This window comes from Mirounga angustirostris, unplaced genomic scaffold (genome assembly GCF_029215605.1).
Source record: "Mirounga angustirostris isolate CCGP_5_RB_7025 unplaced genomic scaffold, mMirAng1.0.hap1 SCAF_4, whole genome shotgun sequence".
In the NCBI taxonomy this organism is placed as follows: domain Eukaryota; kingdom Metazoa; phylum Chordata; class Mammalia; order Carnivora; family Phocidae; genus Mirounga; species Mirounga angustirostris.
Window position 1 is genome coordinate 111,052,505 of NW_026991712.1, and position 19,060 is coordinate 111,071,564.

The following is a 19,060-nucleotide window of genomic DNA, read 5'->3' on the forward strand; positions in this document are numbered from 1 at the left end:
AGAACATGTACATAGATGCAAAAATTCTTAACAATATATTAGCTAACCAAATTCAACAATACATTAAAAGGATCACAAACCCTACCCTGATCAGTGTAATTTATTCCAGGGATGTAACAGTGGTTTATCATCTGGTAAATCCGTCAATGTGATACATCACAATAACAAAATGAAAGACAAAAATCAAATGATCATCTCAATGGATGTAGAAAAAACACTTGACAAAATTCAATATCTTTTTACGATAAAAACTCTCAACAAAGTGGGTACAGAGGGAATGTGCCACAACATAATAAAGACCATATATGATAAACCCACAGCTAACATCATACTCAAAGCTTTTCCTCTAAGATCAAAAATAAGACAAGGATGCCTGCTCTCCTCATTTTTACTTAATGTAGTATGAGAAGTCCTAGTCAGAACAGTTAAGAGAAAGAAATAAGGGCGCCTGGGTGGCTCAGTCGTTAAGCGTCTGCCTTCGGCTCAGGTCATGATCCCAGGGTCCTGGGATCGAGTCCCACATCAGGCTCCCTGCTCGGCGGGAAGCCTGCTTCTCCCTCTCCCACTCCCCCTGCTTGTGTTCTGCTCTCGCTATCTCTCTCTCTGTCAAATAAATAAATAAAATCTTTAAAAAAAAAAAAAAAGAGAAAGAAATAAAAGGCATCCAAATTGGAAAAGCAGAAGTAAAACCATCACTACTTGAAGATGACATATTATGTACAGAAAACCCCAAAGATTTCATCAAAAAACTGATAGAACTAATAAGTAAACTCTGTAAAGTTGTAGGATACAAAATCAAAACACAAAAATCTGTTGCATTTCTATACACAAATAACAAGCTATTAAAAAGAGAAATTAAGAAAACAATCCCATTTGCAATTGCATCACAAATAATAAAATACCAGGAATAAATTTAACCAAGGAGGTGAAAGACCTGTATACTGGAAACCACAAGACATTAATGAAAGAAACTGAAGAAGGCACAAAGAATGGAAAGATAGTCTGTGCTCATGGATTGGAAGAATCAGTACTGTTAAAATGTCCATACTATTCAAAGCAACCTCATATTCAATGCAGTCCATATCAAAATTCCAATGACGTTTTTCGCAGAAATAGAATATTCTTGAAATTTGTATGGAACCACTAAAGACCCTGATTAGGGGCACCTGGGTGGCTCAGTCAGTTAATTGCCTGACTGGATTTCAGCTCGGATCATGAAGTCAGGGTTGTGAGTTCAAGCCCTGAGTCGGTCTCTGCACTGGGCGTGGACCCTGCTTAAGATTCTCTCTCTCAGGGAGCCGGGTGGGGGGGGGGGGGGGGCAGGAAGGGTGGCGCCTGGGTGGCTCAATAAGTTAAGTGTCTGCCTTCAGCTCAGATCATGATCTCCAGGTCCTGGGATGGAGCCCCAAATTGGGCTTCCTACTCAGTGGGGAGTCTGCTTCTCTCTCTCTCTCCCTCTGCCCCTCCCCACTGCTCATTCTCTCTCTCTCTCAAATAAATAAATAAAATCTTAAAAAAAAAACCTCTCCCTCTCTCTCTGTCCCTTCCTACTCCCTCTCTCTGCCTCTATAAAAAGAAAAAGAAAAAAGAAAAAAAGAAATGACCCTGAATAGCCAAAACAATATTGGGAAAGAACAAAGCTGGAGGCATCATGCTCCCTGATTTCAAAGTATATTACAAAGCTATAGCAATTAAAACAGTATGGTATTGGCATAAAAAACAGACACATAGATCAATAGAACAGAATAAGGAGCTTAGAAATAAACCCACACATATATGGTCAATTAATTTATGACAAGCCAAGAATATACAATGGGGAGAGGACAGTCTCTTCAATAAATGGTGTTGGGAGAAGTGGACAGGCTACATGCAACAGAATGAAACTGGACCACTATCTTACACCACACAGAAAAAATCAACTCAAAATGGATTAAAGACTTGAACTTAAGACCTGAAACCATAATACTCCTAGAAGAAAACATAGGCAGTAAACTCCTTGACATAGATCTTGGCAATGATTTTTTTTTTTTTTGAAACTGACACCAAAAGCAAAAGCAACAAAAGCAAAAATAAACAAGTGGGACTACATCAAATTAAAAAGCTCTGTACAGCAAAGGAAACCATCAACAAAATGAAAAGACAACCTACTGGAGAAGAATTTTATAAATTATATATCTGATAAGGGGCTAATATCCAAAATACATGAACTCACAAATAATAGCAAAAAATTTCAATCCAATTTAAAAATTGGCAGAATATCTGAACACATTTTCCAGAGAAGACATGGATGACCAGCAAGTACATGAAAAGATGCTCAACATTACTAATCATCAAGGAAATGCAAGTCAAAACCATAGTGAGATACCACTTCACACTATTAGAATAGCTATTACCAGAAAGACAAGAAATAACAGGTGTTGGCAAAGATGTGGACAAAAGGGAACCCTTGTGTGCTGTTGGTGGGACTGCAAATCAGTGCAGCCACTATGAAAAACAGTACGGTGGTGCCTCAAAAAGTTAAAAATGGAACTATCTATCATACAATCCAGTAATTCCACTTCTGAATATTTACCTGAAGGAAAGCACCAACTTGAAAAGATATATATCTGTATATATATCTGTATATATCTGTAATCAGCATTATTTACAATAGCCAAGATATGGAAACAACCTAAGGGTCCACTGATGAACAAATGGATGGAGAAATTGTGGTATATATTCACACACACTGAAATATTATTCAGCCATAAAAAAGAATGAAATCTTGCCATTTGTGACAATATGGATGGACCTCAAGTGTATCATGCTAAGTGAAGTAAGTCAGGCAGAGAAAGAAAAATACCATATGATTCTTCTTATCTGTGGAATCTAAAAAAATAAATAATAACTAAAACAAGCACAGAGATATAGAGAACAGATTGGTGGTTGCCAGAGGTGGGGGGCAGGAGGTAAGAGAAAGGGGTGAAGGCAGTCAAGAGGTAGAAAAAAAATTTTTAATAATAACAAAATACGGGACGCCTGGATGGCTCAGTCGGTTAAGCGTCTGCCTTTGGCTCAGGTCATGATCCCAGGGTCCTGGGATCGAGTCCCGCATCAGGCTCCCTGCTCCGCGGGGAGCCAGCTCCTCCCTCTGCCTCTGTCTCTCTCTCTGTCTCTCATGAATAAGTAAATAAAATCTTTATTAAAAATAATAATAATAATAACAAAATACTATTCCAAGCTAATGGCACAACACAATCCCAGACAGAAGTGGAGTAGGGCCAGATGCAGAGCCAGAGTGAACAAGCTGTGTGTAGTCTGGTGATTGGCTTTGAAATGGAGGTAGAGCTTGAATAACCATTTTAAATCACTGCAGAGCCTGGTCAAAGAGTTGGGAGTAAGGGAACAGCACTGGTTGCAGTGTCAGGAATGATAAAGAGAAAGTTTTTGCTGGAGACCGGCAGGGGTAAAATGATTTAAGTTTAGCTGGGGTCCTGTGTTAGCCAGATGGTTCCAACCGCTGGTGAGAAATTCATCTAACGTTTTGTCATTTGGCAGCAATGGTGGAGCTGATCTCAGTCATTAGGGGGAAAACTCATAACTCTCCTGATCTAGGGGGAGGTGAGGGAAATGCCAGGAAAGCTAGAAGGCCGACACCCCTGGCAGAGAAGCGATGTCCAATAGCATTTCTGCCTCTTTTTTTTTTTTTTCTTTCAAACTACAATCAGATAGAGAACCCACAGTGGAATATCTAAGACATACCAGGGCAATCTGTTTTATTGCTGGAAGATCAAGAATGCAGAAGGAGGAGGCCTGAACCAGAAAATTGGTGAAAAAATAAACAAAACAGTTTATTCTCAGCCTACCTCCTTGGCTCTTTCCTTTCTCCTTGAGAATAATGTTCTACAAAGGAAATGACTGATAAGTGCTAATTGAGCAGTACTTTGAGTATCTATTTACTATAAATAGTTCAAAAGGAGCAGAGATCACAATAGGTTGGAGCCACTGAGGGAGTAGTGACTGGAGCTTGGTCTTCAAGGTTGGGTAGGATTCCCACTAAGTGGAAAGGGGAGAAATAGGCAAGGCTTGCCATGTGGAGGAAGATGCCATGGACAAAGGAAGCAGAAAGCACAAGGCCATTATTACTCCTAGTTTTAGCAGATGAGAAAAGGCTCAAACAGACTAAGTAAGTTGTCTAAGGATACACAGCTTGTATGTTACTATACTAGAAATTAAAGTAAAGCTACTTGATGCAAAGCCCACATTTCTTCCCTCAGAAAAAGAGAAAAAGGAAAGAAAAAAGGACTGGTGTCTCCTGACAGTACCCTGGGCACTGAATTCTCTTCTTGGTCTTCGGTCTCAGCTATTACTCCGCAGCCAGGCATCTCTCTGGCTTGCTGGCAACTCTGGCTGCCTAACCCACCTCTGGGAACTGCAGCCCTGCAGAGAGACACAGATAAGCTAAAAAATAAAAACAGAAAAAGTAGCTATAACCCTAATGCCCAATCTATGGTACTACTGTCTGCTATCAGACCAGCGAGGGCATCCCAACATCATCCATCAAACTGCAGGACCAGTCTTCAGTGGTGATACCCTGTGGACTCAAAGGCAATAGACTCATCTGATTCAAATGCTCTCTCCACTTGATGCCTGAAAGAGGACAGACCCACAAATCTCCCCACTCTTGGGTTGAATCTGTACCTGCCATTACTGGAAATTACTGAGGAAGAAAAGTATGGAAACTGCTTATTAGCATGGACTCAATTTATTAAGCAAAACGTGTGGTCACATTTGTAAATTTGTGAAGGTCACACCAGTCACACAAGTTTTGCTCTTTCTGCCTAACACGTAAATATTGCCATTTTTGAAGATTTTGTGCTTCACCTAGATAATTCCATCCAATCTGTCACTTTATTATCTCCAAGTTATATTACTCCAAGAAAAAAAAAAGGCAATAATATTTTTCTTCTAAAATGTATTGAGAAAAAGAAAAGCACCTCTTGACCTCCAGGAATTGGCCTGGTACTATCAGCTAGGCCTTGGGGCTCTCCCGTTGAACATCAACAATTTTATAGAACCAGCATCAGACAAGGCTGCTTTGTGACCATGATGGGGCAGGACAATAAAAAAAAAAAAGGCAACTCCTCATCATCATCTTTGCACACAGACATAACATAAACATTGTGCAAGCCACAGAAATGAAACATCCTCTAACCTGCCTGGTATGAGTGACTGGTGTTTCTTTGCCAATTATAGCCTATCCTCCACTTAGTCTTCTCTCTTTTTAGGTTATATTTATTAAGATACCCAATCATAGAATTACCTGTCTCCTGACAACATCCAATCCTAAGCACAGCCCCACTTCCTCAAAGTCTCCCCAAATCACTTAACACAAGCCCAAATCCTATACTGTGGAGACATCCCACAGTTCCCCATGGTATGCATTCTTCCTTTCTGCCATGAGTACTAAGCCCAATTTGTTCACTCACAAGTATGTTTCTGGTGGTCTTTGGCTGGATGGCATTGGCAGTATTTTCTACTATATCTAAGTAAAATACTAAATACATATATATTATTACTTATGTGATTATGGGACTTTAAGAATGATAGGAAGTCACATGAACATCCGATGTACATTGATATGCAGCCAGCATTTACCAACTAATTAAGCACTGCTTTTTATCATTTCACTGTGTTTTTTTAATATTATTTATTACATATTAAAGATTTATACTCACCACTGGATTCTCCTGGATCTATCCGGACAGAAGGAAGTTTTGGCTTGCTTGTTTTAAAGGAGAGTTCTACATAGGTGTGTGATCATATGTAGCTCAAATACCAGCTCCCTGCCCTACTTAGGAAGCACCAGCTCCTGGGGGACATTTACAGCATGTAGTACAGGATGGACACAGCACCTCATACAGTGAGAAGACTCAGATGCTGGACTCATCCTGCAGAAGCAGGAGCCCACAGTTTCTCTCAGAGTATTTGTGCTTGTGTTACGTCAACTCCTCTGTTTTCTCCCATCTAGGTAAAGTCTACAGACAACATCTTTGTTTAGGTGGATTGTTTGTGGAAATTGGAGAAGGGCCAAGTTTTGCCTCTGAGTTCATTCCATAAATTGTGGGAAAGTCCTTGGGTTTTCAGAGGCTACAGAATTAGTGATGTGTTTTGGCCTAATTTTATCTAGATCTTGAGAGGAAAAAGAAGCTTTCTGTTGACATCTGGGTTGTACACATAATCTGAAAAATAAATTGAGACTTTTTGAGCTACAGCAGAGAATGGAACTTTTTTTTTAATTTAAATTCAATTAATTAACATATAATGTATTATTTGTTTCTGGGGTTACATTATGGACTATTTGAGGATCCTTGCTACTCAACGTGGGGTTCAAGATACAACAGCATGGGCATGCATCCCTGAGAAGCTTATTAGAAACACGAATTCCAGTCAACCCCAGGATCAACCCTACAAAAACCCCAGACCTACTGAATGAGAATCTGCATTTGAATAAAGCTCTTGATTCTTTGTAAGCACAATGAGAAGAACTGAGTCTGGTACTATATCTCACTCATACTTAAAGGAGAGAGAGGACAGAAAGAAGGCAGGCAGGCAATCTTATTTTGAAAGCTCTTATGCTAGGTTATCAATAAATGAGTATTTGAGATCTTTAAACACGAGGAGATAATAAGGAAAATATTTTTAATTCAAATTCATGTGTTATATAGTCCATGAAATGCTCTTTTGTTTGTTTCATTTGTTCTCTAATAGCTCATATTATTGTCACAAAATTTCTCCCAACTAATAAATAATATTAAAAAAACACAGTGAAATGATAAAAAGCAGTGCACACTCAACACTACAAATGAAATCATCTTTTTCTATTACTTACTTAATTTGACATTAAAAATGTTGCCAACTTTGACCTAAAAAATTAAGGGCATCAATATTCTCTTCCTTAGCTATGCAGATCAGCACTGTAGTTTTTACATATTATTTCCCTTTGATTTATTTATGTTTTTAAGGTGCTATTGTTGTTAATATTCTCCACCGGAGTTGGGCACCAACTTTCATTCATTTTGTTTTGGTAGGAAGTAAGTTGCCAAAAATAAACTATTAAGTCAATATTCACTTTTAATTTTGGCTCCCTTAACGTCGTGAAATAAAATTATAAGCACCCTTCAAAATTGTTTTCAGGCTTTGGTAAAATTTAAGAAACGCTAGAGGTCACAATGACATTTGATAATGAACCTTCTGCCGAAGTAATCCTGTTGATGTAAGTACTTTGAAAATTCTAAGTGCTGTGCTGACTCTCATCCTCCTTACCCAAGATAAGAGAATGTTGAAAGTGCTCACACTCCAGTGACCTCAAGAACACAATAAACAGAGAGCACTAGCCTCTGGGGTAAAGACTTACTTAAATTTAATTGCACTTCTCCTCAATGTTTGCTGAAGAGCAAGAAGTTCCCCAAGATATTCAACTATTGACTACAATGTTTTTATTTCCAGGAAATAAAAAATTATGTGAGGACCACACACCTTTGAAATAATACTTGTTACAGGAAATTGTATTTTTTTCACTGAATCTGTAGGATGTTTATTATTTAAATGTTTGTTATTTAAATCATTTAATTGAAAGATTCAGTATTTAAATTTAAATTGTTCAGCATTCTACAAATGAACCCACCAGACTTGTACAGATTACCCTGCCTCAATATTTCGTGTGAAGGGTCTCATTAGTCAGACCCCAGCCTTAGCTTCCCACCAGCATTCTGCTCAAAATAAAGGGGGCCCTGAATAGATACAATTCCAAGCACACCAGAAAGCCTCATTCTTCCACAGAACCATAATTAGGCAATTGTTATTTATCATTAACTTATTAAAGACTTCCCTTCCCTACAATTAAATAATATTTTTAAACACCAGCCTGAAAATAATGTGTTCTGGGGGGAGAGGGAGAGAGAGGTTAAAAAGTACAGCAAAAAGTAAGTGTTTCAAATGTTTTAGAACAAACTTTTAAATCCAATATTCTAAAGCGAGGGAGGGGTGTTGGTTCCCCTTTTGGGTGAATCCAAGAAGGGTCCAGCAAGGAATTTTGCTCATTATTTTCCTTCTAAAAGCTCATATTCTTTATATTAAGCTACTGTTAAAACAACCATTGGGAGCACACATTCATATGGTTTTATCTTAAGTAAACTTTTTATTTATATATAGCATCCAGAAGTTTGTACAAATCACATGAATTTTACCAAATGAACTCACCCATGTAACCAGCACTGAGATCAAGAGACAGAACATTGCCAGAATCCCAGAAGCTTCCATCCTGCCCCCTCCCCATCATTACCCAGCCCCTGTCCCTCTCCAAGGTAACTGTTAACATCATAGATTAGTTTTGCCTGTTTTTGAAATGTATGTAAATGGAATTATATGGTATTAACTCCTTGTATCTGTCTTCTTTCACTCAACAATAACATGAGTTCATGTGATTAACCCATATTATTCCTTGTAATTGTAGTTCATACATTCTCATTGCTGTGTAGTATTCCATTGTGGGAATAGATAGGGAATGGGTTTTCCATTCTAGTACTGATGACATTTGGGTTGTTTCCAGTTTGGGGCTATTATGAATCATGTTGCTACATATATGGTTTCAAAGCCAAAGCAATATAATCAGTTTGAATAAGGAAAAGTTTGTCAGATACTTTCCTTTTTATCATTATTTTCCTCTAAAAAAATGAAGCTATTGGATTAGATAGAGCAGAGTTGAAACTTAGAGGCTAACATTCTATAATCCTACAGTATCTTACTAATAATTTCTTCTTTTTCATAAAAAGTAGTCAGCTTATCAACTGCATTAGTTTCTACTGCTGCCATAACAAATTGCCACAAATTTGGTGGCTTAAAGCAACACGAATTTATTCTGTTACAGTTCTGGAGTTGGAAGTCCCGAATGGGTCTTAAGGAGCTAAAATCAAAGCCCTTGGCAAGGCTGCATTCCTTCTGGAGGTTCTAGGAGAGACTGTTCCTTCCCTTTTCCAGCCTCTAGAGGCTGCCCATGTTCTTCATCTCACAGCCTCCAACCAGTAATCCCATCCCTCCCATCTGTACCTCTGGTCACATCTCCTTCCTCTTCTCCTATATAGATCTTCCTCAATTTATGATGAGGTTATCTCCTGATAAGCCCATCATAAATTGAAAATAACATAAGTAAAAAATGCATTAATACACCTAACCTACTGCACATCGTATTTCAGCCTAGCCTACCCTGAACATGCTCAGAACACCGACATTAGTCTACAGGTGAGTAAAATCATCTCACACAAAGCCTATTTTATAATAAAGTGGTGAATATCTCATGTAATTTATCGCATACGGTACTGAAAGTGAGAAACAGAATGGCTGAAATGGTACAAAATGGTTATAAGTATATCGGTTGTTTACCCTTGTGATCACATGGCTGGCTGGGAGCTGGGGCTGCTGCTGACCAGCATCACAAGAGAGTATCATACTGCATGTCGCTAGCCTGGGAAAAGAGCAAAATTCAGAATTCGAAGCACAGTTTCTACTGGATGCATATTGCTTTCACACCATTGTAAGGCTGAAAAATTGTAAGTTGAACCACTGTGTGTCAAGAACCATCTGTAATATAAGAACTCTTGTGATTACATTGGATGCATCTGCATAACCCTGTATAATCAAGATCCTTACTCACATCTGCAAAGTTCCTTTTGCTATGTAAAGTAACATTCACAGATTACAGGGATTAGGACATAGACACCTTTGGAGAGCCATTATCAGCCTACCACAACAACCCCTCGGAAATTATGTTCAGCTCCCCATTCCCCAGTACATTTTGCTCTTCCCACCTCACTGAAGGAAAGCAGAAATTCAATGTCCTTTTATTCCATGATCTGAACTCAAAACCATTTATAATGTAAATTCCTGGAGATAGAAAGTGGCCGGTTTTACTGCTGTTTCTGTACCAACCCAATAATCTCTGATGCTTAGTGGGTATTCAGTGACTATTGGTTGGTTGAATGAACTCATGAAGGACTATTCCCTACATCCTTACATCTCCCTGGTAGGTGAGAAGCAGCCGTGTTACACTCACGGACCTGGGGATGGGGGCCTGCAGCTCTGGTTTTACCCCATACGCTGGTCTTAACCTCCATTTCCTCATCTGATAAATGAGGTGGCTGGCACAGGTAATATCTAGAGTACCTGGCCACCACTAGCATTCATTTTAAGTGGAAACAATAGTGACGATATACTGTAAAGTGAAAAGGAGAGAATTCAAAATTCTGTAAGTGGTATGATTCAAATTGACTGTAAAACTATGTACCATATTAACATAAATGATAATAGAAAGGGAAACTGCGTTTGGGGTATATGGGCACAGTACTATCTTCACAATATTTCAGTCAATTTAAGCTGTTAGACGTTTACTTTTTAAAAGTTGTCTGATGATGAGATTGGATTATAAACTCCTTGAGGGTAAGGACCATGTTCTTCCTCATGTTTACATAAAGCCTAAGACAATGCTTCAATAGAACGACCAGTAAGTGTTGAAGTGTAAGAGAAAGTATTTTTGTGGATTTAAGGTTACTATAGACACAGTATCTAATAGTCATTAGAACCATGAAATAAGCTTTGTTGTATGTAAAGGCCAACTAGGCTTGATGAAATCACTGGTCATCAAGGAATGGGGTCAGGAAGTAGGTTTCAAAGTTTATAGCTTTTTTTTTTTTTAAGATTTTATTTTATTTGAGAGAGAGAGAATGAGAGACAGCATGAGAGGGAGGAGGGTCAGAGGGAGAAGCAGACTCCCTGCTGAGCAGGGAGCCGGATGCGGGCCTCGATTCCGGGACTCCAGGATCATGACCTGAGCCGAAGGCAGTCGCCCAACCAACTGAGCCACCCAGGCGCCCCTAAAGTTTATAGCTTTTAAAGGGGTGTACCAAAATGAAGAGTGAAGGAGCCCAGAAATGACACATGTAATTTGGAAAAGCATGTTTAGTTATTATTTTATATTTGAAAAAAATTTTTAATCCTGTACCCAGGATTCTCAATAGGTATGGAGATGAGTGTTGGAGTGTATATGGAGTATATACATCCAAATCTGGGCACATATACAAAACTGATTGAAAAATATAATGTAATCATATGTGTGGGTATTTAAAGTTTGAGAAATAGTGGACTAAATCACTGGGTTTCCCATTAAAATCACCTTATTATTACAAAAATAAAGCTACTCATTAAACATCAATTACCATGAACCTCACTGTCTCCAAATCCACTGATTAGCTCTAAACTGTTTACATAATTCCAATCCCAAACAATCATCTGTATAAAAGCTTAGGTGAAGACCAGAAAAAAAGTGCATAGAAAAAGTTACCCTAAGGAAACATTAAAAAAAAACTAATCACAGTCATTTTTATGTGGCTAGACCATGGATTCCATTTCTTTCCCTTTTAGTTAGCAGGTTTTATTTCCTATGATGAAAATAAAATTAATATTTTTAAAGTATTCTTAAGAGTCTACATAAAAAGATTTTTTGTTCGTTTGTACTTCAAGCAATTAATATTACAAATATTCTATATGCTCATGAACATGTATAATTGGAATTATTCAAAGTGTTTAAAGAAGATTTCTTGATTTCCCCTCCACCCCTCCCATAAAACATATTCCTTCCTTGGTCTTCCCCATCTCAGGATATAAGACCATCCTCCCATTTGTTCAAGCCAAAATCATAGAAAATCATCGTTTATCAGGCTCTTTACCTTACCTCCTCACAAGTCCATCAATAACCACTGTCAGCTCTACTTCTAAAATATACCCTGAATCTATTCATTTCTCTCCATCTCTACTGTCAGCACGTTAGTCTGAGCCAGCATTTTACAAAAACTGTGAGTTGCAACCCATTGATGAGTTATGAAATCAGTTTAGTGGGTGACAACCAGTATTTCTTCTTTTACGGTGAAATCGAATAGCAAATCTCAGAGTGCATCACTCATGGTTAAGGGGATTGTCTCATGAAATTTTTGTTTATGCATATGTGTTTATGTACTGAGTCACCACATAAAATATGTGTGTTCTTGGGTGTTGTGCTAAAAAATGTTGGAAAGCCTGCATGTAAGCCCACATCATTTTCCCCTGGACTGCTTAAAACCTGGAATGCTTATTCTAAGCATGATGAAAAGCCAAAACCTTTACAACAACCCAGTGTGATTTGTGCCTGCTTAACTCTCTGACCACATCTTCTCTTTCGCCTCCCCTCACTAACCATTCTCCAGTCACAGTGGCTTCCTTTACGTGAAACACACCAAAGTATCTCCACCTTGGGGACTTTGCACCTGCTATTTCCCCGGCCTAGCACGCTCATCACAACGCTTGCAGATTCCACCTGGTCTTAGTGCCAGGGTCATCTCCACAAAGTGGCCCTTCTAAAATGCCTCCAAATCCCCACTATCTTTTATTTCTTTCACAGCACTTATTATTACCTGAAATTACCTGGTATATTTCTTTTTTTTTTTTTTTCCCCAGGCTTGTTTACTGTTGTTCTCCAATGGCTAGAATGTGAGTTCTAGAGAGCAGAGCCTTGCTTGTCTACATTGTTCACTGATGTCCTCCAGAGCCTAAAATAGAGCCTGGCACATAGTAAGTGCTGACTAGATGTTTTTTGATGGCATGATTTACTGTATGTGAAACACTATGCAAGATCTGGAATCAAAGAGGAAAGACATACCTGCAGAGTCACTTGATATATATATGCTTTCCTGCTCCTTACCTCTCCCTTCCAGCTCCCTGGGGAGGACTTGACAGTTTTGTTCACCTTTTACACCCTCTGCTTGCATGGTACCTGGTACCTAAAGTGTCAATGTTTTTAAAGTGAATGACTGATTCCATGAATTTGTGGTGGCTCCATTACACAGAGTTGAACGATTTTCCAGCAGGTTTCTGGAGCCTGAGTTAAACATACAAAATGTAGGCATTTGGTTAGATATGGAATAAGGATATTTAAGAGTTGAAGCTAATGTCATGAAAGGGATGGACAGTGGAAAGTAGACTTCTTTTTGGCTTCACATTTTTAATACACAGCTTAGATGCCTTTCTAAAAAGAATGGTCCAAAGTTATAAAAGTTTTTAGTTTAGTCATTTTTAAAGAACAAAATTAATATGCTGGCACATCCATTTTCTCACTCCGTTCTTTAGAACATAAATCCCAATTAGCACTTATTTTTACTCATTAGAATGCTAAGGAATCATTCACATTTTCCCCTAGAGCAATGCAGATTTACTTATTACTTTTCTTCATGACATGTTGTCTCAGAGAGTCCATCTACTGACTGTAAAAACCCAGAGTGGATCTTTACTATAGATAATTCCATTATCAGTCAGCCAAAAACCAATAAAGTTACAGGAAACAACTAAGTGTACCACCCAACTAAGTCACAGACAACAAACGTCAGAATAGTTTCCCCATCCCAGTTCATCCTGGCCTTGACTTCGCACAGAGCCCACCAGATAACCCTAGCAGGCCATGTTTAGGGTCACCAAGAACACAGAAATCTTACGGAAAGTCTGATTACCCAGTACTGAGTCAACCGAGGTAATTGACCCATTAGTGGTAGACTGGCTTCTCAAGATAATTGGAGGACTTAGAGTTTTTGTTTTGGTGAGCAAGGAATAAATAACTTACTATTTACATTTCATTAGTCATCCCCTTTCCTTTCTGAGTATATTTTCTTGTGGGAAATAAAGAAAATGGGCTCCATTTTTGGATACCATGATCAAGATGTTTATAACTTTCAAAGGTTAACACTAGGAAGAGTATTAAAAAAATCAACTTGGCTTCAAGTATAGTGGGAAAGTACATCATTAAAACTTTATCTCTTTTCCCGAAGAATCCTGAAGCACTCAGCAAATATTACACTCAGACTCTTTTGGCTAGGTTCATCGATCGCAAGTGATAACATCTCCTCTTGCAAGTGAGGAAGATGGAGTCATAAACAAGGGGCCTTACTCAAGGGCACATAGTCACAATCAAAGTTAGAATTTAAGCCGCCTCCAAAAACTTATGCAACTGAAACCAATATTCTAAAATTGCTGGCTGACAGGAATTTTGCTCATAGCCTGCCATAACCCGGGCTATCCCCCAACCTTGATTCTAATTACTCTTATCATAGAATGATTGAACTTGAAAGAAAAGGGGCCTTCAATTTACCCAGTTGAACTCCTCACCTTATGTGAAAAAACAAATGCCAAGAGGGTGAAAACACTTGCCTACACTGGTCACTAGTAGGTGGTGAGCCAGAACTGGAATCCAGGTTTTCAGACTCCCAGATGAAGTCTTTCCACCATGTTACTCAAAATAACAAAGTCTGTGCAGAAGCCTGAGGAGGGTTGAGCTCCCACTACTTGCCCCAGCCAGTGGGGGTGGCTGAACTAATTTCTTTGAGTGAAAACATAACAGCTTGGCTATGGCCATAGAAGCTTCTCCAGGACAGAAAGTTCTGAGATCCAGGCTCAGTCAAGAATGAATTTATTTATCCTGGTTATTCCAAGAACTCATTTGGCAATCTAGCCAGTGCTTAATAAATATTAACATGATTTGGGGTGCCCAGGTGGCTCAGTCAGTTAAGTGTCCGACTCTTGATTTTGGCTCAGGTCATGATCTCAGGGTCATGAGATCGAGTCTTGCGTCAGGCTCCACGCTCAGCATGGAGTCTGCTTGTCCCTCTCCCTCTGCTCCTCTCCCTGCTCTCTCTGAAATAAAATCTTTAAAAATATATGTAAATTAACATGATTTAATGAATGTATTCTTCTTTACTCTACCTGAACATGTTTTGTTTTTAGTGGAGAAAAAAAAGAATCAGTTCTCTTAATATGTGTCTTGAGGATAAAGTACGTGACAGATCTGTGAGAGGCAAGGGCCTCCAGGCTTGAGACATAGGAAGTGTAAGGGCATGCAGCTTGGATGCACTGGCTGGAAGTGGAATGGATAGGATGGGGTAAATTCACTGAGAACTTTAAATTTGGTTGAAGTAGTTTAGACTTGGGAGTAGAGTATTCTCAGAATATTCAGAAATTCTGAGCAGGGCTGTGACACATTGAAGATGTGTTTGAAAATGAGTCAGTCAGTAGCATGTGCGACAGATGGGCGGGGAGAGAGTGTGTAGTGGGAGAGACCAATTAGGAGACTATATGGTAGTCCAAGAGAGAACGTTTTAGAGTGCTTCTCCATGTCACCTTCCTAGCAATTCAGACACAGAAATTGAAGACCTAACACATGCATGGCAGCCTCCCTGCACCTGCTCCAGGTTACATGGGCTTCTGCTCTCTGCTTTGAACTTTGCCCCCCTACTCCCACCATCCAATGACCACCTCACCTGGACAGTCATACCCCCTGCAAGGCTGCAGCTTTCTCCATCTGCAGCAGCCTCCAACTACCGGACCTGCAGCCAGATTCCCTGGAAGGGCCTTATTCTTGGGGCATCATCTCTAGACCTTACCCAAGCTCTTTGACTACAGAAGGTGGGGCTGACACCATGGGCAGCACTGAGTCATGAGGACAGAGAGCAGACCTGAAAGGGCTGTGGGGAAACTATGAGTCAGTGACAGTCAGGAACCTGGAAAACACAGATACAAGGGGTCGAGGGAAGACCATGGTTCAGAAATGAGAAAAGCAATGGAAGCCACAATAGTGAGGCACTTTGAGACTTTTTCTTTTCCCCAGAATGAATTCTTCACATGGCCATTATGTTAGAAGTCTACCAGACGCTCCCTCCGCTCTTCCAACTACTGTACCTTACCTTTCCTCATTTATAGAAAAACGCCTGATACCCTGACTTCCCTCTTTCCTCTCATCCACACCGTCCCCTTAAGAGCTGCCACCAGTCATTCTCCAACCTCCCGCTGAGTCCTTGGCTCCCCATGTTCTGACATCACATCCAGTGGCATCTGTCACCTCTCAGTTCCACAGCCTTATTTGTGAGCTATGTTCAGTTTTTCTAAATCCTTCTGGTTCTCCCTTTGCAATATTTAGGAGATCTGGCCCTTTTGTTTTTCTTCCTTGTCCAAGGCCACACATCAGGCTTAACCACTTTGCAGCTGCTTGGCCAATTTCTCCATCACTAGCCTATTTCTCTACTCCCATTCATCTGACACTGAGAATCTCCCTCAGATGCCATTCCAATCACATTACTAAGCCTTAAAGCTACACTTGCTCTGTTCTAATTGCTCTGTTTCAAGTTAAAGCTCTTTCTCATAGGATGGGAAAGTTGGAAGGAATGTTGGAGATAGCAAAACTAAGACTCGCAGAGATTAAAATACTTCTTCACAGGTACCTTTGACTCTTGGGCAAACTGCTTTTTTCTAATTTACAATTCAAACAAAACCCTACCCTCTTGTGTTACATCCATTCATACAACCTTTCTGTCCATGGCACAGTATACTTTTATTTATTTTTTAAAGATTTTGTTTATTTGACACAGAGAGAGGGAACACAAGCAGGGGGAACAGCAGACAGAGGGAGAACCAGGCTCCCCGCTGGGCAAGGAGCCCGAACGGGACTCGATTCCAGGGTCCTGGGATCATGATCTGAGCCGAAGGCGGACCCTTAACGACTGAGCCACCCAAGTGACTCCACAGTATACTTTTAAAACTGCTCATTTCATCTTCTAAAACCTTTTATGATGAGCCTGACAACACAAATTATTCCACAAAGCTTGATTGTTGGGCATAGCTGGCTTTTTTGTAACTACAACAGACCAAGACTTGGGGTCTTCTACAGACTCAGGCAGCCTACTAGAATCCCTGCTGCATGGGGGTGCCCCCTCATTCCCGCCTCTGCATGGAGGCATCTGTCAGCAGTCGGTGACGCTGCCAAGATAGACAGATGACAGTCACACACCATACCTGCACATATACACACACATATATAAAGACAAACACCATGATTTCACTCATGTGGAATTTAAGAAAGAAAACAAATGGTTACTGGAGGGGAGGTGGGGAGGGGATGAGGAGGGGATGGGTTAAATGGGTGATGGGGATGAAGGAGGGCACTTAGGATGAGCACTGGGTGTTTTATGTAAGTGATGAATCACTAAATTCTACACCAGAAACCAATACTGCACTGCATGTTAACTGGAATTTAAACAAAGAACTGAAGAAAAAAAGGCATACATAATGAATGTTTATATTGCATTTTAATAACTTCCTGTAATCTGTACAGGAATTCCATTATATTCATTTTTTGTAAGTTCATGTCACCCAAAATACAATGTTTACCTACATAGCATTTTCTTACTTTGTTTTTCCTAATCTCTGAAGTCTTTTATCTTTTTTCTGTGTCATTCTTCCCAAATTTCTATCTGTCCTTGAATTTTATCCATAGAAATGCAGCCCATCATCGATATTGCCTTCCATTTCTCCCTACAAGTCCCCTTCTTTGAAAGTTCTGCTCAGGTAATTTCTGGAATGGTATAATCAATGATTTGGTGAGATGACAAGACCAGATGTGGCAGAATTTAGCTGGAGGTAGATGAAAAAAGGAAGAGGCTATTTAGCCAATGGGAGAGTCAAGCTCCAAGCCTAGGAGCACTGTGCCATAAGAATAATGGGCTACTCAAGCAGATGTGGTGTGCATAGGCCTTATTTCAAGAGTCCAATTTGTGAGAAGCACCTAGGAACAGATATCAGTTACTAGATTGGGGAAAATTGCAAATTTGCCAACTTGCTTATTTTGTGCATGTTTAAGGACCATTGACAGGGAAAGAACGCAGTTAACTTTGGTAAAGACTAGGAAATAAAGGGTGGCTCATCTTTGAGACAGCCTGAGGTGTGAGAGAGAGCACCCATTTACACTTGCTTAGAGGCGTTCTGAATCCTTGTAATTTTACCTGTGGCCTATCTCCACTAACAGCTGTGGCTGCTATTTTAATTTTGAAATTCAGCTGTTCCTTTGCCAGTCTTGACACAACATGTTAGGCATGTTCTGAAGCATGACTCATGATAAGCTCTCCAAAGGCCAAACCACTTCAGTATTCTATTCAATTAGCTCTCTGCTTTCTGATATACTGGATATTCTCGGACCAAGATGCAAGATTAAGACCATGGGTAATTTGAGAAGGGAAGAATTCCAGCCAAGACATTAGGCAAAACACACTCAAGACCACATGAGAGGCCTAAAGGACATGGGGAAGGAGATTAAAAACATAGCTGCCAGGGCGCCTGGGTGGCTCGGTTGGTTGAGCGACTGCCTTCGGCTCAGGTCATGATCCTGGAGTCCCGGGATCGAGGCCCACATGGGGCTCCCTGCTCAGCAGGGAGTCTGCTTCTCCCTCTGACCCTCCCCCCTCTCATGTGCTCTCTCTCTCATTCTCTCTCTCAAATAAATAAATAAAATCTTTAAAAAAAAAAAAAACATAACTGCCAAAGTTTTACTTACTCTAAAAGAGCCTATTGATTAGATAGCGCCATTCCTTCCATCAACAAGCATGACTACAATGTTTGCTATGTCTCCTGGTTTGTTATAAGGCAGAGACCTAAGGGAGGAAAGGGAAGGAAGAGGGTAAACAAGCTCTATAAACATCTTGAAGAATAAATATTAGCTTTAGGATAAATATTAGCTTTAGGATTCAAGAGCTAGGAGAGATGATTTGATTTGAGGAAAGTAATTTTTATCATCTATTCATTAATTGCTGTTAAAGTGTACACTTTGTAGACTCAAGCTTTTGCACTAAATAATTACGATTTTATTAATTTTTTTTTCCACAAAATACAAAGCTTTGCACCACATTAATGTTCTAACACAGGAAAATCTCAAGGTTTTCATTGGGAGGAGGGATGATTTATATATGCAGGATTTATATATGCAGGATATTGATTTTATACACATTCTTAAAAATATTAAATAAAATTTGTCATGACAAAGGAATGCCAACCTTGTAGAACATGCAGATTATTGCTTAGAACTTGCATATACTTTAAACTGACATACATACAAATAAAGAATACAAACATTTTAAAATTTTAAGGGAATTACCTAAAGATATCAATTAATCCCATTCAAATTAAG

At 39.5% G+C, this 19,060-nt stretch overlaps 1 protein-coding gene across 2 annotated transcripts in view; it reads right to left on the minus strand.

Moving 5' to 3' along the window:
- Positions 1-19,060, minus strand: part of RWDD3 (RWD domain containing 3) — a 55,010-nt gene that overhangs the window by 30,128 nt on the left and 5,822 nt on the right. Inside the window, exon 1 of one of the 2 annotated variants that reach the window (XM_064588774.1) lies at positions 12,767-12,891. The exons of the other annotated variant lie outside the window; for it this stretch is intronic. Within the exon in view, the coding sequence (XP_064444844.1) occupies positions 12,767-12,833 (67 nt within the window). The 5' untranslated portion in view covers positions 12,834-12,891. Of the gene's footprint in view, positions 1-12,766; positions 12,892-19,060 lie in introns of those variants that run through there. 2 annotated transcript variants of the gene reach the window in all.